The 20,046-nt window shown below is 44.1% G+C and overlaps 2 protein-coding genes across 8 annotated transcripts in view; one reads left to right on the top strand and one right to left on the bottom strand.

Moving 5' to 3' along the window:
• The window catches only part of tbrg1 (transforming growth factor beta regulator 1), a 91,652-nt gene extending 79,046 nt beyond the window's left edge, over nucleotides 1-12,606 (bottom strand). For 2 of the 7 annotated variants that reach the window (XM_048563315.2, XM_059640410.1), the window contains exons 1-2: nucleotides 12,400-12,603; nucleotides 1,261-1,427 (exon numbers count right to left, since the gene is read on the bottom strand). In XM_048563315.2, coding sequence (XP_048419272.2) covers nucleotides 1,261-1,427; nucleotides 12,400-12,600 — 368 coding nt within the window. In that variant the 5' untranslated portion in view covers nucleotides 12,601-12,603. Of the gene's footprint in view, nucleotides 1-1,260; nucleotides 1,428-10,895; nucleotides 10,971-12,399 lie in introns of all 7 variants that reach the window. The other 5 variants (XM_048563317.2, XM_048563319.2, XM_059640408.1 and 2 more) reach the window with 5 other exon arrangements.
• Nucleotides 1-20,046, top strand: part of LOC125467469 (nuclear factor NF-kappa-B p100 subunit-like) — a 187,847-nt gene that overhangs the window by 71,860 nt on the left and 95,941 nt on the right. The gene's annotated exons all lie outside the window — the stretch shown is intronic.

Genomic DNA, 20,046 nt, shown 5'->3' with positions numbered 1-20,046 from the left:
TAGAGATTTATAAAATCATGGCGGGCATAGATAAGATTAATTACCAAGGTCTTTTCCCCACGAGTATGGGGGTCCAAAACTAGAGGGCATAGGTTTAAGGCGAGAGGGGAAAGATTTAAAAGGGGCAACTTTTTCCACTCAGAGGGTGGTGTGTATGGAATGAGCTACCAGAAGAAGTGGTGAAGACCAGTACAATTACAACATCTGAAAAATATGTGGCTAGGTACATGGATAGGAAAGATTTTGAGGGTTATGGTCCAAACGCAGGCAAATGGGGCTAGTTCATTTTAGGAAACTTGGTCAGCACGGACAAGTTGGGCTGAAGGGTCTGCTTCTGTGCTGTATGAATCTATGAGCAAAAGATTGTGGAACTGCTGGAAATTACATTAAATCTTGGTAAAGGAGAACTTGACAATTTTGGGCTCCCAAGCTCTCCAAAAAACAATTTTTTCTCAATATTTGCCTTCAGGTCTTCAAATCCCTGTTTTCATCTTTATTCCTCAATTTTGTAGGGTAGTTGACGTTTACAAGATCCTGTGACCTAAGGAGGACTTGGGAACATTGTAAATGAATGAATTTGCAGGATATCCCAAAGTGCTTTACAGGGAATCGGGAACTTGAGACTTGTGATACTGCTGTAATGCAGATGCACTTGGCACTCAATTTCATTAGATTAGATAAGATTCCCTACAGTGTAGGGACAGGACCTTCGGCCCAACAAGTCCACACTGCCCCTTGGAGCATCCCACCCAGACCCATCCCCTGATAACCCACACACCCCTGAACACTACGGGCAATTTAGCATGGCCGATCCACCTAGCCTGCACATCTTTGGACTGTAGGAAGGAACTGGAGCACCAACCCACACAGACGTGGGGAGTGTGCACAAACTCCGCAGAGACAGTTACCTGAGGCTGGAATTGAAGTCAGGTCCCTGGCACTGTGAGGCTGCAGTGCTAACAGTGAGCCACTGTGCCATCCCTAATCGCCCCTATGTGTATACAACAATCTCCCACAAATATTAAAATGAAAAATCAGCAGATAATTTGGGTTACCAATGCAGATTCAAGGGTAAATATTGATCAAAACCAAAAATAAAAGGAACGTACAAAGGGTCTTTGAGAAAAACATGAAGTTCCACCACAATAACAACCTCATCTGAATTGTTCAAGTTAGTTAGCATTTTATAACCCAAGTATTGTCAGATATCCTTACATATTGACTGAAACATGACAGCACTGAACTCACAGCAATATTTACCTTTCCAGTGCTTCACTAGTTCCTGACAAAATCGTCACATTATCCAGTGCCGGGAAAAGAGAATAAGTCCCCTGTCCATCATGGTCCATTTCAGCTTCAAAGTTGGACAGAGAATTCAAGGTGTCAATAGGAGATAATGATGTCTCTGGAGAGTGATTGCTTGTGGACTAATCAGGGTAAAAACACACATAGCAACAATTAATTTCAACATGATTCACATTCTAAGGTTTAGTAAAACCTTATGTTCTGGTCAATGTCTGACCTTATGACAATGCCATTAATCATAACGTGAAATATATTCTATCAATAACCAGCAAAAGATTCAGCCTGCCTACAATCCCAAATTGCTTTTTTAAGCCTTTCTATTAAAATTATTGAGAGGCAAGAGTTCAACTTCAGGATTTCGGGATAGTGTAATGACAGCCAATCAAGATTTCCATTCTTGTTTTACATGGTGTTTGACACAGCCTACAGGCCACTAACATATCAATCAGCCCAAATGGTCTACACTGACTTTCATGTGCCAAATGAGACTCCTTCCACTAAACTTCACCACTAACTTTATCAATATATCCTTCCATTTCTGATTCTGTCATGTGCTATTCTCTTCCCTTCTTCAGTCCTGAAGTTTGATGGCAACTAGGGGCTCTGGTACATCTTTAGGTTTGGCCAGGTACTGCTGAGGTTTACCGTTGCCTTCTGCACTATAGTTTTCAAGACTCTCTCCTCTTTTAGGACTTGCCAGTAGGCTATTGGAAAGATTAACAAATTGATAATCGACCTGTTTGAACATTTTATAAACATAGCTTCCATGGCCATCTAGTCCTGGAGTGGGGCTTCAACCAAGAACTTCTGGTTGAGAGGGTGGGGCACTATACACTATACCTGATTCTGCTTCACCAATATGAAAAGGTAACGTGAAAGTTAAACCTACTAAAGATCGAAATTGAGATTGGAGCTCATGGCGTTTCAAGAGATCCAGATAGAGGCCAAATATGAGGCTCAGTGTCAAGGTGATTTTGTTTTGGCGGAATCTGGAATGTTGCGCACTGATACTGGTAGAAAATTCAGTATGGGAATGGATGTCACCCAGCGAAACAATTATACTGGAAGATTTAGAACACCCTTTACTGGTGCACTTATACAGCCAATCACCAACTACACAACACTGAATGAGGGATGTTTAACATGAAACATTCTCAGATCTTCAGTCAGCGTGTTCTACACGATGATGGAAAATTTCAAATCAGGCTCAACAAGATAAAAACAGAAGTTGCTGGAAAAGCACAGTAAGTCTGGTAGCATGTGTGAAGAAAAATCAGAGTTAATGTTTCGGGTCCAGTGACCCTTCCTCAGGACCAAGATAGTATAACTGAGATAATAACTTCAGTCCAAAATACCCTAATTGTGTGCTAGTTATCTTAATGGTGAAGCTGAAGGAAACCCTGAATGGTCAGACAGGGCATCATTGTTCCTGTAACAGCACTAACTTCTTGAGTCAGTTGAATGGTAGTTGTAACAAAGAAGAACAAATCAATTATACACCGCCAGAGATCCTAAATACTAAAACAAAACTGTGAAGAGGAGCTCTGCTGACTATTGCAACTACATACCTACGCAGCGTTAACATTTTCACAATCCTCCATGTCTACAATGAGATATTGGCAAGTTCATCTCAGAGAACTATTTCATATCTACTGACATTCCACATTTCTTGGGAGAGGCCTTGTCAGAAAAATGCCTCATTTGTGATCAGCTCAACAACAGAAGTTATCCCGTGGAAAATGTTTGAGCTGTGGAAGGACTGTAGGGGTTAGAGGTCTTTGCAGATGCATTTACAACAGTTGTGTTTAGACAGACATCTGAAGGTGCAACTTAAGTCTATAACACCTAGAAACTCTTCAATATTGATGCAACACATGGATTGAGGTAAGCGGTAAGAACACAGGAACAACAGACAGCCATTTAGCACTGACAGCCTGTTCTGGTATCCAATGAGATCATTACTGATCTATGACTCAACTCTTAGAGGCTCTCTTTTGTTCTTTATTATAATACACTTCAGGATACCAAAAACCTAACAATCTTGGATTTAAATTTAGCAAGTCATCTTCCATCAATCACCATTTGTGGAAGACAGTTCCAATGTTTATCCCAATTTCTGAACCCAATCTCCAAAGCAAGGCATCTCAATCTAGACTTGGAGCAGCGCAGGTGCAAAATGAGCCAGTCACCTATACATTAACAGCACAGCGTTAACAGAAATGCAATACACAGAGAGAGTTTCTAGTGATTGTGATCCACACAACATACTTGAAGCCCAAGGTGACAGCTGAAATGTTGTACATACTGAAATGGATCTTCGCCAAAGTAAGCGAATGAATGTGATTGAGAGTTGAATGAGACTGTCAGAGACACCTGTAAGAGTGAAGGAAGGTGGGTGTATGGGTGAGTGAGCGAGCCAGTGAGTGTTCAGAGTCTGTGACAGCCAGTACCCGCCCAGGACATCAACAACACTTTAACAACGGTTTGCTAAGATTTGGTCCAGTCCTCCAAGTCAGGAACCACCATTACAGTTTGGAATTGTGGCTTGAGCTTAGGCAAGGGTTGGTGCTGACCTTCGAGATGTTTGCTTCCAACAGTCATTTCACAGCAGCTAATGCATACAGCATTCTGAGAAAACTAAAGAAAATATGTGGATGACTGGGCATCCGAGTATCAGTCATCAGTTCACAATTAGCTTCTGCACAATTTGGAGCTGTACTTGTCCTGGCAGCGTAGATGCTAGGAATTAAATATCACCTCACAAGCCACGGTTGATCACGCCAATCTGATAATGCAGTCAAATCATCAAAACAACTCCTCCCAAAATACAGGGAACCTTGTTAATCAGTTGCTAGCTTGATTAATTTGATGCAACACATTGGGCGAAGTTGGACACACAAGCCCTGCATAGAGATATGACATGCAAGGCTCATAAGACATAACATGACCATGTTTGTAGCAAATATTGGCTCTAGAGGTACTCCAGCTCGGAGTTGATGAGCTGGAGTCTGAGGTTTGAATACTGTGACACACCAGGGAGGGAAAGAGTTACCCGGGTGCTATATTTCTGGAGGCAGTCATACCTTGTAGGTTAAGTACTTCAAATTTCGCTGGTGATCAGGGGTGGGAGGGTGTCACTACAAGTGAGGCAGTTAGCAATGTAATGAATTTAGCATTGGAAGAGCCTCAGCTCTTAACCATGTCCTGAGGGCTCAGGAGGGTTTATTAATATTTCCAGAATAAGTAACAGGACAGAGAGTGCAGAAAGGGTCAGGAATCTAATTTCAGACACATCATAAATGGGGATAACTATGAGAGGAGTGGAGTGGTGGGGTGCGTCTATGTAGGTTTGAGGGTTTTGTGCTTAAATGCATGCAGTGTATAAAACAAGGTAACTGTGCTTGTAGCACAGACAGAGATTGGCAGCTACAATGTTATGGGCATCAGAAGGGTGTGGGTTGCAAGAGGATCAGGGCTAGGGACTAGATAAATAAGAATAAATGTCCAATCAGAAGGACAGGAGAATGTGTGGGGACACCGTCCTAGTAAGAAAGGGCATTAACTCGACTGCAGGAAACAATAGCAGGCGGGTTGGCGTTGCGATTGGAATAATTACAGAACGCGGTTCCGGGTTGTGTGTGCGTGTGCGTGTGCGTGTGCTGGGACGGCCATTTAAATGTCATCAGGAATGCTGGGCAGAAGGCTCTCCTAAGCAGAACAAACAGGTCACTTCAGGAGACGAAGTTTGGTGTCGAAACCACTGGAATGACTCTCCATGGATAAAAAGCATGATCAGCACATGGTCAGGTCCCATAAAAAATTCAGAGTGAAGCGGGGTGGGCGATCCTGAACAAGAACATGGACCACATGAAAGCTTCAAACTTGCAAACACAGAACGAGCAAAACACAGTCGGCACCTCAGAACATATGCCAAGGCTGCTGTAACCCATGGGTTCTCCTCTCTATCAAGGGTCCAAGAAACGTCTTAAGACGAGATGGACATTGCAGATGTCGTATCCTCAATTCCATCACCTCCTGAAGAAGGTAAGTTTCTGCCAAGATGCTCCGAGGGCAAGAGGTGGGCTACAGTCCTGCATACAGCACCCACATCCGAGCCACAGTCACAGGAACTGGGTCAGGTGCAAAATCACTCCATGTGAAGCTACAGGAAAAGGAATGGACGCATCCCAGGATTTAGAGGGGAAGGGGTGTAGTAATTGGAACAAGGTCAGCCAGGTGGATCTCACAGAATGTGAGTTCCTTTATTGGGGTTGTAAACCTGGTCCAATCAGGGAGTCCTGGCTGACAGATGAACAAGGGAGTCAAGGGCTTTGCTCACTCTAGGAGCTGGCCTGGTGCAAGCAGGCTCAGTGTCACGTACTATGCACGTATAAATAAAGGGTGTCTTGGTGATGGGATACCAGCCTTTGTGGAGTTATTTCAGGTAGAAGACATGGAATTTGTGTGGGTAGAGTTGAGGAACCACAAAGGACAAACAGACCTGCTGGGAATTACGTACAGACGCCCTAGCAGTAGTGAGGATGTGAGATAGAAAATAAATCAGGAGATAGAAAAGCACCAGAAAAGAAAGGCAGCATTACATTAATCATGTGGAACTTCAGTTGGACTCGGGAAATCAGGCTGGCAGTAGATCCCGACAAAAGAGATTTGTGGAATGTGTACGAGATGGTCTTTTTGGATCATCTTGCGGTAGGGCCCCCTGAGAACTGGCAATTCTGTATTTACTAATGTGCAGTGAGGCAGACTCGATTAGGGAGCTGTAGGTGAAGGTATCCACTAGGAGGCAGTGACCACAATTTGACTGAATTCCCCCTGTGGTTTGAGAGGGAGAAGGTGGAATCAGATTTAATGGTATATAATACAGATAACTACAAAAACATTAGGGAAGAATTGGCCAGAATCAATTGGAAGGGGAGCCTAGCAGGGATGACAGTGGAGCAGCAGTGGCAGAAATTTCTGGGGGTAGTTTCAGAAGCATAGCAGAAATTCATCCCAAGGAAGAAGAACATACCCCAGGGAAGATGAGGCGACCTCGGCTGATCAGGGAAATCAGGGACAGCATAAAACCAAAAGAAAAAGCTTCCAATGTGTAAAATAAAAACAGAAAAAAACAGCAGATGCTATAAATCAGGAGAAAAAGAAACAAAAACAGAAGTTGCTGGAAAAGCTCAGCAGGTGTAGCAGCATCTGTGAAGAAAAATCAGAAATAACATTTACTTCCTGTGACCCTTGCTCAGAACTGATGGTAGCTATGCAGAAGATAGGGTTGAGGAGAAGGTAAGGAGTAAATGATAGATAAGGATACAGCCCAAAGAGAGAGAAGAGCAGTTGAGTTGATAACAATACATCAAGGAGAGTGAACAGCTGTTAACGGGGACTGTCAGTGGCATACTGTAATGGCACACTACGTGATAACAAGGTCTGGTTTGTGGGGTAGGGGGCTAGGTCACGGGAGAGTTTAGGCCCTAAAATTAGTGAAATCAATATTGAGTCCGGAGGGCTACAGGGTCCCCAAGAAGAAACTGAGGCGTTATTTTTCCAGCTTGCATTGAGCTTCGCTGAAACACTACAGCAAGCCAGAGACAGATGTTGGCCATGGAACAGGGTGGTATGTTAAAGTGGAAGGCAACTGGAAGCTCAGGGTCCTTCTTGCATGCAGAATATAGATGGTCTGCGAAGCAGTCACCCAGTCTACACTTCATTTCCCCAAAGTACAGGAGACTTTTAGAGCCTATTATTAAGGATAAGATTGACTGGGAACACTATAGTTCGAGTACTGTAGATGGGTCAGTTTTTGTCCAGTGTGTGCAGGAGGGCTTCCTGACACAGTATGTAGATAGACCAACAAGGGGCGAAGCCACATTAGATTTGGTACTGGGTAATGAGCCCGGCCAGGTGTTAGATTTGGAAGTAGGTGAGCACTTTGGTGATAGCGATCACAATTCTGTTATGTTTACTTTAGTGATGGAAAGGGATAGGTGTATACCACTGGGCAAGAGTTATAGCTGGGAGAAAGGCAATTACGATGAGATCAGGCAAGATTTAGGGAGGATAGGATGAGGAAGGAAACTGCAGGGGATGGGCACATTAGAAATGTGGAGCTAATACGAGGAAAAGCTCCTGTGTGTCCAAGAAAAATATGTACCTGTCAGGCAGGGAGGAAGCTGCAGAGTGTGGGAGCCGTGGTTTACGAAGGAGGTGGAATCTCTGGTCAAGTGGAAGAAGAAGGCTTATGTTAGGATGAGATGTGAAGGCTCAGTTAGGGCACTTGAGGGCTACGAGGTAGCCAGGAAAGACCTAAAGAGAGAGCTCAGAAGAGCCAGGAGGAGACATGAGAAGTTGTTGGCGGATAGGATCAGGGTAAACCCTAAGGCTTTCTATAGGTATTTAAGGAATAAAAGAATGATGAAAGTAAGATTAGGGCCAATCAAGGATAGTAATGGTAAGTTGTGTGTGGAGTCAGATGAGATAGGGGAAGCGCTAAATGAATATTTTTCGACAGTATTCACTCTAGAAAACGACAATGTTGGGAATTCCCAACCCTGGGAATTATAGACCAGTGAGCCTTACCTCAGTTATTGGTAAAGTGTTGGAAAAGGTTATAAGGGATAGAATTTATAATCGTCTAGAAAAGAATAAATTGATTAGGGATAGTCAGCACGGTTTTGAGAATACTGAGATACAGGCTACTAGACTAGGTGGGATTGAGGTTCACACGGAAGAGGTATTAGAAATCCTTCAGAAGGTGAAGATAGATAAGTCCCCTGGGCCGGATGGGATTTATCCTCGGATCCTCTGGGAAGCCAGGGAGGAGATTGCCGAGCCTTTGGCATTGATCTTTAACTCGTCATTGTCTACAGGAATAGTGCCAGATGACTGGAGGATAGCAAATGTGGTTCCCCTGTTCAAGAAGGGGAGTAGAGACAACCCTGGGAATTATAGACCAGTGAGCCTTACCTCAGTTATTGGTAAAGTGTTGGAAAAGGTTATAAGGGATAGAATTTATAATCGTCTAGAAAAGAATAAATTGATTAGGGATAGTCAGCACGGTTTTGTGAAGGGTAGGTCGTGCCTCACAATCCTTATTGAGTTCTTTGAGAAGGTGACCAAACAGGTAGATGAGAGTAAACCGGTTGATGTGGTGTATGTGGATTTCAGCAAGGCGTTCGATAAGGTTCCCCACAATAGGCTATTGTACAAAATGCGGAGGAATGGAATTGTGGGAGATATAGCAGTTTGGATCGGAAATTGGCTGGCTGAAAGAAGACAGAGGGTGGTAGTTGATGGGAAATGTTCATCCTGGAGACCAGTTACGAGTGGTGTACCGCAAGGGTCGGTGTTGGGTCCACTGCTGTTTGTCATTTTTATGACTGACCTGGATTAGGGTGTAGAAGGATGGGTTAGTAAATTTGCAGACGACACTAAGGTCGGTGGAGTTGTGGAGAGTGACGAAGGATGTTGTAGGTTGCAGAGAGACATAGATAAGCTGCAGAGCTGGGCTGAGAGGCGGCAAATGGAGTTTAATGCAGACAAGTGTGAGGTGATGCACTTTGGTAGGAGTAACCGGAAGGCAAAGTACAGGGCTAATGGTAAGGTTCTTAGCAGTGTAGATGAGCAGAGAGATCTCAGTGTCCATGTAAACAGATCCTTGAAAGTTGCCACCCAGCTTGACAGGGCTGTTAAGAAGGCATACAGTGTTTTAGCTTTTATTAATAGGAGGGATCGAGTTCCGGAACCAAGAGGTTATGGTGAAGCTGTACAAAACTCTGGTGCGGCCGCACTTGGAGTATTGTGCACAGTTCTGGTCACCGCATTATAAGAAGGATGTGGAAGCTTTGGAAAGGGTGCAGAGGAGATTTACTAGGATGTTGCCTGGTATGGAGGGAAGGTCTTACGAGGAAAGGCTGAGGGACTTGAGGCTGTTTTCATCAGAGAGAAGAAGGTTGAGAGGTGACTTAATTGAAATATATAAAATAATCAGAGGGTTAGATAGGGTGGATAGGGAGAGCCTTTTTCCTAGGATGGTGACGGCGAGCACGAGGGGGCATAGCTTTAAATTGAGGGGTGAAAGATATAGGACAGATGTCAGAGGTAGTAGTTTCTTTACTCAGAGAGTGGTAAGGGAAAGGAATGCTTTGCCTGCAACGGTAGTAGATTCGCCAACTTTAGGTACATTGAAGTCGTCATTGGACAAGCATATGGATGTACATGGGATAGTGTAGGTTAGATGGGCTTGAGATCGGTATGACAGGTCGGCACAACATTGAGGGCCGTACGGCCTGTACTGTGCTGTAATGTTCTATGTCTAGGTTGCGGAATACTTGGAAGTGCATGGTGAAACATGACTGAGTCAACACAGCTTTGTCAAAGGGAGGCCACGCCTGTTAAATCTGTTAGAATTCTTTGAGGATGTAATGAATAATTTAGGCACAGCACAGTCAGTGGATGTGATCAATTTGGATTTCCAGAAGGCCTTTGACAAGGTGCCTCACGGGAGGCTGCTAAGATCAGACCCATAATATTAGGGGGAAGGTACAGCATGGCTAACTGGCAAAAGGCAGAGAGTGGGGATAAAGGGGTCTTTTTCAAGTTGGCAGCCAGCGACTAGTGGAGTTCCACGGGGTCAGTCTTGGGACCACAACAATACAAGTTATACAATAACAACATGCGCGAAGGAGCCGAGGGCGTTGTTCCAAGGTGTACAGGTAACACATAGCTAGCTGGAGGGCCAGATAGTGTTGAGAAAGTGCGGAGGCTTCAGAAAGATTTGATCAGGCTAGGAGAGTGGGAAAAGGAATGGCAAGTGGAATACGATGTGGGAAAGTGAGATAACGTACTTTGGGATAAAGGCTAGGACACTAACTATTTTCTAAATGGGGAAAGAATTCAGAAATCTGAAGCAGAAAGGGGCTTGGGAGTCTTTATTCAGGATTTTCTTAAGGTTAACAAGCAGGTTCAATTGGCATTTATGAAGGCAAATGCAATGTTAGCATTCATTTTAAGACAGCTAGAAGCCAAGAGCAGGGATGAATTGCTGATACCGTATAAGGCTCTGGTCAGACCATGTTTGAAATATCAGGAACAGGTTTGGGCGCAAGGATGTGCTATCTTGGAGAGGGTCTTGAGGAAGTTCACAAGCATGAAGGGCTTGTCACATTCCGTGCAGTTGAGGACTCTGGGGGTGTATTCGATGGGAGTTTAGAAAGATAATGGAGTATGTCGGAGAAACTGAGTGGCTTGAATAGAGTGGGCATGGAATGATGTTTCTACTAGTAGGAAAGAATAGCACCGGAGGGCAGAGCCTTGGAGTGAAGGTATGACCTTTTAGAACTGAAATGAGAAGAAACTTCTTCAGCCAGAGGGTGGTGAATATGCAGAATGCTGTAGAAGCCAAGTCACTGAGTGTCTTTAAGACAAAAATACACAGTTTCTAGATTAGTAAGTGGATCAAGGGTTGCAGGCAGAAGGCAGGAGAATGGCGCTGAGAAACATATCAGCCATGATAAAATGGTAGAGCAGACTCAATGGGACAAATAGCCTAATTCTGCTCACGAATCTTATGTACTTACAGTCTGTAGTCTTCAAATACCAAGAACAGTCCTCTAGCCTCAATATTCCATAGAGAAATACACTTGTGAACTAGACTGCAAGGAACATAGTATTACCACAATCAATAAACTATGATGCTACAGAGCAGATGAATCAGAGGAAAGGCATAGAATGCTGAAATATGCAGGGATATAATGGGTCATAAAGCATGAATCACCAACAGGATTTTGTTCATTAGCCCACATCTGAGATTGTAAACTTTACTGAAATGCAATTCCCAGCTCCCACATTCTTGAAATTAAGCAATAAAAGCTAAAACAGCAGGAAGCCCAATGTCCTGACACGTACAATAGATCCAGAAGCCTCCATCTCACAGGATGGATGATTTCTTCCTGCACTTGTTGCTTGAGATTGTGCATTGAGACAGCACTCAGTACTGGCTCCTGCAGCTGCTGTTTAACTGGGAATATTAACGAACCACAGCTTTTCAACAATATAAAATAACAAACTGTGGACACTTGAATTTTGATAGAAAAATTGCTGGAAAAACTCATCAGGTCTGACAACTCTGTTTTCCAACGTTTGCTATCATTAGATGCTAACATTTCAAATCCAGTGACCCTTCCTCAGAACACTGAGCTTGAAATGTTAACTCTGTTTACTACCTGCTAAGTTTCTTAAGCAATTTCTGCTTTTTGTTACAGCTATTCAATATTCGCCTACTGCATAAAGCCATATCAATACAAGATGATTTTGTCATTGATGCTGGAGGGCACAGAGGAACTTTGCAGTTCCCTGAGAGATAATATTGCTCGCCATATCCCGAGTCAGCACTGAGACTTATCATTATCATTTGGAATTTGTATCATGGGAAGGTCAACATTGACTGTCTATTGAGGAGGATCTGTGGCACAGGTGAACAAACAAACACAGTTGACTCAGGCAGGTAAAGAGGCGGGGGTCAAAGCTGAGCTGACACAAACCACGACGTCTCTCAAGTTAGATGTCCAGTACTGAACAGTTCTCAGGTGCAGTACTGGCCCCATACCCAGGAGGACCGACTGCAGCTTTATACATGGTGTCTTTGTTTGGAGGAAGGGGTGGTTGCCGATCTGTTTTCTGTGTACATGGGGACAACGCAGCTCCGAACTCAATGAGCATTGGGGGAGGGGGTGTGCAGCTCTGCCCTCAGAGCCCCGGCCGGCGGGGGGGGGGGGGGGCAGCTGTACCTTCGACGCCCAGGGAAGGGAGCAGCGTTGCCTTTATTTGGACGGATGAAGGATTGGGGTGGTCGCTTCTCAGCGCCCAAGGAGGGAATGCAGCTCTGCCGTCAGTGCCCAGGATAAGGGTGTGAAGCTCTGCCCTCGGTGCCTAGGGATGGGGTGCCCGGGAAGGAACGCGTTGAGGAGGATGGAATCAGTGCCCAAACATCGGTCCGATCGGTACCAAAATTCAACAGAGCCCGCGGGAAAGGTAGGGCCCGAGGCCTGGGCCCACGACACGGGTTCGGGACGGGAAACTTACCACTGGCAGGAGAATCGGGGGTTTGTGCCCGTGCCGGAGCTGCTCCTTCCCGTGGATCATCGGCGACTTGTGGAGAATCTCCCCTTCCGTCTCCAAACTGTGAGACTCCATAATGGAGCAAGGCCCGTCCGGCCTATGGGGGTAACAGCTCGGACCTTCTCGGGGCCGCTCGGAGGGAGAGAGAGAGTGAGTCGGGAGCATTCGGGACTGCTCGATTAGACTCGGCGTCACTCGGGCTGATTCGGCACTATTCGAGGAAATTCGGGGTGACGCCGGACCACTCGGTGAGACTCGGGACAAATCGGCGCCGCTCACCGTCGCTCGGGAAGATTCGGCACCAATCCTCCGGGCTCTGAGCGATTCACAGTCGCCCGGGTTCCGGGTCGTTCGGGGGCGCTCGGGGAGACTCGGCGCTGCACTGGGTGCTCGATAAGACTCGGGAGGCGTCGTGATCCCTCGCTGGTTAGGGTTTGGGCCGCTCGGGGAGATTTAAATGATTGCAAGATCATAAATAATAACAACTTTTAACAACATAGTGTTTTTAATGTAGTACAACATTTCACAGGAATGTTATAGAACTACGTTAGATACGGAGCTCCCAAAGGAGATGTTAGGTCAGATGAACCAAGCATTGGTCCAACACTAGAGTGGCAGTAACACTTATAGAAGGAGCAAGGCTCGAAAGCTTGTGTTTTCAAATGAACCTGTTGGATTATAACCTGGTGCTGTGTGATTTTTGACCTTATCCACCCAAGCCCAGTACTGGCACTTCACATCTTCATCGCTGGTGACAAAGCATCTCAATTAACTGAGAAAAGTGCCATTTATGGACTGGCTCAGAGAAAGTAAGAACTCCTTATGTTGGAGTCAGAGGTAACACAGTGTGGAGCTGGAGGAACACGGCAGGTCAAGCAGTATCAGAGGAGAAGATTTCCCCTTCCCATTTCCGAAAAATTTCAACTTACCCCTCCCACTCCCTGGGCAGCATGTACATCCTGGGCCTCCTCCAGTACCACAAATAATGCCACCCGCAATCTGAAGGAGCAGCACCTCCTATTCCGCCTCAGGAGCCTACACCTAGTAGCCTAAATGTGGAATTTACCAGTTTCAAAATCTCCCATCCCCAGCCTCATCCAATTTCCATCCCGCCTCTTTGACCTGACACAACCAGTCCATTTTCTCTGCCACCTATCAGCACCCCCCCACCTCACTGACCAATGCCCACCACTCCCTGCCTGCATTCACCTATCACCATCCCACCTACGTTCTCCAGCCCCACCCCTCCTTTCTATTTATTTCAGAGCTCCCTTCCCCCTCCCCATTTCTGAAGAAGGGTCTGGACTGGAAACGTCAACTTTCCTGTTCCTTTGTTGCTGCCTGGCCTGCTGTGTTCCTCTGGCTCCACATTTTGTCATTTATAGACTGTAACATGAATGAAAATCTGTTTGGAGACAGTTAAACCTAGAGTTTTCAGGAAGATATGCATTAGGTTTGGGAGACAACAACACATCCAAGGAGTTAGTAAAAACTGCTGATGCTGGAGTCAGAGATAACACAGTGAAACTGGAGGAGCACAGCAGGTCAGACAGTGTCAGAGGAGCAGGAAGGCTGGCATCTCAGGTCGGGACCCTTCTTCAGAAACATTAGCCTTCCTGCTGCTCTAATGCTGCCTGACCTGCTGTGTTCTTCCAACTCTACACTGTGTTATCTATACTATGTCCAGGGAGTTTGGAGAGAAAAGAGTTGGAGATGAGGCAAAAGGTGGCTTTCAAGTGTTCAATTCCAACAAAAGGTCACCACCTAGAACTGTGACTTTATTTGTCTCCACATGTGCTGGCTGACCTACTGCAAAATGCCAGAATTTTCATATTGTTTCAAAGGAATTAAATTTATTTGAGCAGGGAAGTGATAGTGACCGATTTGACCAGGCAGGATTTAGGGAGAGAGTCCTGCTAACAATATCTGATGATATTGAAGTTGACATGTAAACAAATCATGAGTGAAAGTGAAGGATACAGCAAGTGAATTTTATGGACAAGCTGAGAGGACATGAGATGAGATGGAAGACAAACAATAGATAGATGTGAGTACAGATTAGGCTGACGAGAGTCGCAGAGGATGTTTAACCAGGGGTACAGAGGGAAGAGAAGAGGCAGCTAATCAGATATTGTGATCTTAGTTCTAAAGAAGCCCGTCATATCCTCACACATGTTGCTGGAAGTGAGGGTAGAGGAGATGGTTGAGGGGTTTATAAAAACAGCTAGCTGGTGAGGAAATAAATCAGGGATTATCTGAGCATTCCAGGGTGATCCTGGAGTAGGAGAATGAGCTTCAACAGACAAAAGAAAAATCTCACACAGCATTGAATCCCTACAGTGTGGAAGCAGATTGTTCAGCCCATCAAATCCATAGGACCATCAAAAGACCATCCTATCTCCCATAACCCTGCATTTCCCATGGACAATCCACCTCGCCCGCACATCCCTGGACATTATGGGCAATTTAGCATGATCAGTCCACATAACGTACACATCTTTGGACTGTGGGAGGAAACCAGAAAACCTGGAGAAATGCTGTGCAGACACAAGGAGTATGTGTAAACTCCACACAAACAGCCACGAGAGAATGGAGTCAAACCCAGGTCCCTGGCAGTGTGAGGCAGCAGGGCTAACCACTGAGCTTTTATGCTGTGGCTGATTCGCCCAGTTCTGCTGGTGAATGGCTAAATCCATCATCCACCATAATCCAATCAAGTCTGCATCCCTAGGACTGCATTTGAATGGTGAGGAGGTCCAAAAGAAGGAAGTCATCTCCTTATACTTTCAATCTAACCCACTGCGTTCACTGCTCAAAATGCAGTCCCCCTAACAGTGACAAGACAAAGTGAAGACTGAGTGATTCCTTCACAGAACACCTCTGCTTTGCCGATACAAATGGTTCCAACCTTCCAGTGACTTGCCATTTCAATATCCCATCCTGCTGAAATGCTAACATTTCCATAATCGGCTTTCTGCAGAGTTCCAGCAAAGCCCAACGCAAGCTGGAAGAACACCTCATTTTCTGTATACTCAGTTTACAGCCTTCAGGCCTCATCACTGAGCTTAAAAACTTCAACACACGAACATAGTCCTCTATCCTCCATTTTATTTACCTGTTCCTGCCTGTTTCTGGTTTGCATCAGCTTGCTCTCGGCAAAGCCAACCATTTTTGACCAATCGCATGTTGCATTAGCATCCGTTTTACATCTATATCCACTCTACCAATTTGCTCCCTGCACCCTATTATCTGTTTCACTTCCTCCCCCTTCCCCTCTGACAAAACCATTTAAAAATTTTCAAGACCCTTCGGTTCTGAATAACAGATAGGACTCAGTGTATTAACTTTGTTCCCCTTTTTAAAGATGCTATCACATCGAGGTTTTTCCAGCAGTTTCTGATTTTTTTTAATTTTAGATTTCCAAGCATCCACAGCATTTTGCTTTTACTTTGTAGTTTTTATCAGGAATGTCTTTATATTCTCAGTGTGGTTAAAAACGCAAAGAGTTGGACTCAAAAAATTAAGTTACTGGAAAAGCTCAGCAAATTTGGCAGCATCTGCGAAGAGAAATCAGAGTCAGACCCTTCCTCAGAACAGGACCCAAAACTTTAACTTCTCTTCACAGGTGCTGTCAGAGCGGCTGAGATTTTCCAGCAAATTCTGTTTTTGTTTCTGATTTACAGCATCCACAGTTCTTTTGGCTTCTAGGAATTGGACTTAGTCCTAAAGGATCATTTCCTTCTTCAAGATCTAACTTGTGATAATCACTGCCTAACCCCATTTGGCTAATCTCAACAAGCATAAGGATGATGCCAAAATATGTTGGACTTTTACAGGCTTGAACCTGCAATTGCGGGAACCTGCCAATGAGTATCTATTTCTCAAACAGTAGAAGGAGCCCTTCTCCTGCCATTTCTGAACGGCAACATTTCTCTGTCATTCTCTGGATTTACTCCCCATTCTTCCCCATTTGTTGCACACAGAACTGTGTCTGTCAGACATACTTTTTTAATTTCAAAAATATACTTACTCATGAATTATCAGTAAGTAAATACAAGTACAAAACAGACCCATGCAAACTTTGCAGAAAATACGGTTGAATTTTGACATTCCTCATCAGATCTTCAATTCAGTTCCAACGTGAAGAGTCATAGCATCATATAGCACAGACACACTCCCTTTGGTCCAACTTATCCATGCCAACCACGTTTTCCAAACTAAACTTGTACCACTTACCTACATTTGGCCCATATTCCTCTTTCATGCACCTATCCAAATGTCTTTTAAATATCGTACATGAACCTGCATCGACCACATCCTCTGGCAGTTCATTCCACATACAAACCACCCTCTGTGTGAAAAAGTTGCCTTCAGGTCTCTTTAAATCTTGTCTCACCTTAAAAATACAACCCTAGTTTTGCTATTCAGCTTATCTATGCCCCTCATTAATTTATAAACCTCTCTAACCTCCTAGGCACCAGTGAAGGAGTCCCAGCCTACCTTTAGAACTCAACCCCATCCAGTCCCGGCAACATCCTTGTAAACTGAATCTTCTCCAATTTAATATTATCCTTCCTATAGCAGGGCAACCAGGACCGTACACTCCAAAAGTAGCCTTACCAACATCCTGTATAACCTCAACATGACACCCCAACTCCTGTACTAAATGGTCAAAGCAATGAAGGCAAGCATGCTAAATACCTTCTTAACCACTCTGTCTACCTGTGATGCAACTTTCAAAGAACTATGTACCTGAACCCCTAGGTCTGCCCTGTTCAACAACACTACCAAGGCCCTACCATTAACTGTGTAAGTCCTGGCATTTTTTGTTTTACCAAAATGCAATTCCTCACATTTATTCAAATTAAACTCCATTTACCAGTCTTCAGCCCATTGGCCCAACTGATTAAGATCACTTTATAATCTTAGACAGCCTTCTTCACTGTCAACTGTGTCACCTATTTTGACAATGTCTACAAACTAACTAACTAGTTCTCCTAAATTTCATCCAAATTGTTTACATAAATGACAAACAAAAGGGGACACAGCACCAATCCCTGTGGAACAGAGGTCACAGGCCTCCAGTCTGAAAAACAACCCTCCACCACCACCCTCTGTCTCCTGCCATCAAGCCAATTTGGTATCCAATTGGCAAGCTCGCACTGAATGTCATGTGATTTAACTTTACTAATTAATTTACCAGGCTGAAACTTGTCAAAGGCTTTACTAAAGTTTATGTAGACAACGTCAACCACTTTGCTCTCTTCAGTCTTTTTGGTTACATCCTCAAAAAAATTCAATCAAGTTTATGAGACATAATTTCCCATGTATAAAGCCATGCTGACTATCCCTAATTAGTCCTTGCCTTTCGAAATTTATGTAAATCCTGTCTCTCACAATGTTCTGTATCAACTTACCCATTACTGATGTGAGGCTCACAGGTCCATAGTTCCTAGGCTTCTCCTCACTGCCGTTCTTAAATAAAGGCACATCATTAGCCACCTTCCAGTCTTCCGACACCTCACCTCACTCCATTGATCACATACAGCACTGTGTGTAATTTACAAGGCACATACGGTAACATACGATAGATTACTTGCCATCACCTTTCATTCCTACAAATTCTACCAAATAGAAGAAAAAGGATGCATGGGAAAAAACACTACCCGCAAGTTCCCTTTGGAGGCATACACCATCCTGACTTAGAACTACATTGCTGTTCCATTTGACCCAGTCAATGGGTCAAAATCCTGGAACACCCTTCCCAAAGCATTATAGGCATTCCTTCAATACATGACTGCAATGGTTCAAGTAGGTGTCTCACCACAATTTTCTCCAGAGCGAATGGGATAGACAAATGCTGGTCCAGGCAAAAAATGCCAATATCCCCCCAGTGAATGAATTTACAAATAAATCCCATTACCCTATACTGCTCAAAGTTGAGCCACATTTTAAAAAAAACACTTACCTTAATTATATTGTTTTCTGGTGCTTTATCTCAGTGAAAAATCCTATTTCTGTTCATCATAAAAGGAAACTTATAAAATTCCCATTAAGGCTACAAAGGGTTTTAAAACTTAACAAACCTCATTATAGTTTGGCAAAAGGACTTATTGGTCTTTCCCCACTGCATCTTGGTGGCAGCTGCCCTAAGTTTTAGAGTATCCCTTAGCACATAGTCTGGACCTTAGAATTTGCCAGTCTGGACACTCAGTCATGTCAAATTCTTCACATTGGAAAACGACATTAACTTATGGCTGGAATATGTGTTGTATTGGTGTGTTTCATGTTACCTTACCTGTGATTTACACCTTATAATATCAGTGAATCGATCATTATCTTACTGGTAAGTTATACAAAAGAACAAAAGAGGAGTACAGCACAGGAACAGGCCCTTCAGCCCTCCAAGCCTGTGTGATCATCACGTCCTAACTAAACTAAAAATAATGCTTTATGCCTCCATTCCCTCCCCATTCATGTAACCATCTTGATGCCTCTTAAATGTTGTCAACCTACCTGCTTCCACCATCTCTTCTGGCAGTACGTTCCAGACTCCTACCACTCTTTGCATGAAAAACTTTCCTCGAACATCTCCCTTAAACTTTCCCCCTCTCACTTTGAACTTGTGCCTCCTTGTAATTGAAAATTAAACCCTGGAAAAAAGCTTCTGACTATCCACCCTATGTAGGCCCCTATGACATCTCCTCCCAGCTGCCGTCTTTCTAGTGAAAACTATCCTAGCCTTTTTAACCTTTCATCATAGCCAATGCCCTCAAAACTGGTCAACATCCTGGTGAATCTTTTCTGCATTCTGTCTAAAACTTCCATGTCCTTCTGGTAGTGTGGTAACAAAAACTCAGACAATACTTCAACTGGGGCCTAACAAGGGCTTCATATAGCTGCAACATGGTTTGCAAACTCTTGTATTCCATGTCCTGGCCGATGAAGGCAAGCATGCCATATGCCTTTTTAATCACCTTGGCCACCTATTTGCCTCTTTTAGGGAACTGTGGACCTGCTTATCCAGATCCGTCTGGATATATTAATGTTCCTAAGGGTTCTGTCATTTATAGTATAATTCACACCTAAATTTGATGCTCTAAAATGCATCACCTTGCATTTGTCCGGTTTAAACTCCATCTGCCTTTTCTGTGCCCAAATTGCCAAGCTATCCATATCCTGTTGTATCCTTTCACAATAGTTACACTATCAGCAACTCCACCAATCTTTGTGTCATCTGTGAATTTACTAATCAGACCACCCGTACTTTCCTCCAAATCATTTATATATTCTGCAAACAACAGTGGCCTGAGACTGGTCCCTGTGGAACACCACTAGTTACTGGTCTCCATTCTGAAACACACCCTTCCATCACTACTCTCTGTCTTCTATGACCACGCCAGTTTTGTATCCATCTAGACAGAGCACCTCGAATTCCATGTGATTTTAGTTAATGTACCAATCTGCCATGTGGGACTTTATCAAATGCCTTACCAAAGTTCATATAAGATACATCCACAGTCCTTCCCTCATCAATTATCTTTGTCGCCTCTTCAAAAAAATTCAATCCAGTTGCTGAGACATGACCTTCCTCGTACGAAATCATGTTGC

This window comes from Stegostoma tigrinum, chromosome 37 (genome assembly GCF_030684315.1).
Source record: "Stegostoma tigrinum isolate sSteTig4 chromosome 37, sSteTig4.hap1, whole genome shotgun sequence".
Classification (NCBI taxonomy): Eukaryota; Metazoa; Chordata; class Chondrichthyes; order Orectolobiformes; family Stegostomatidae; genus Stegostoma; species Stegostoma tigrinum.
This window is presented reverse-complemented; position numbering and strand designations above follow the sequence as displayed.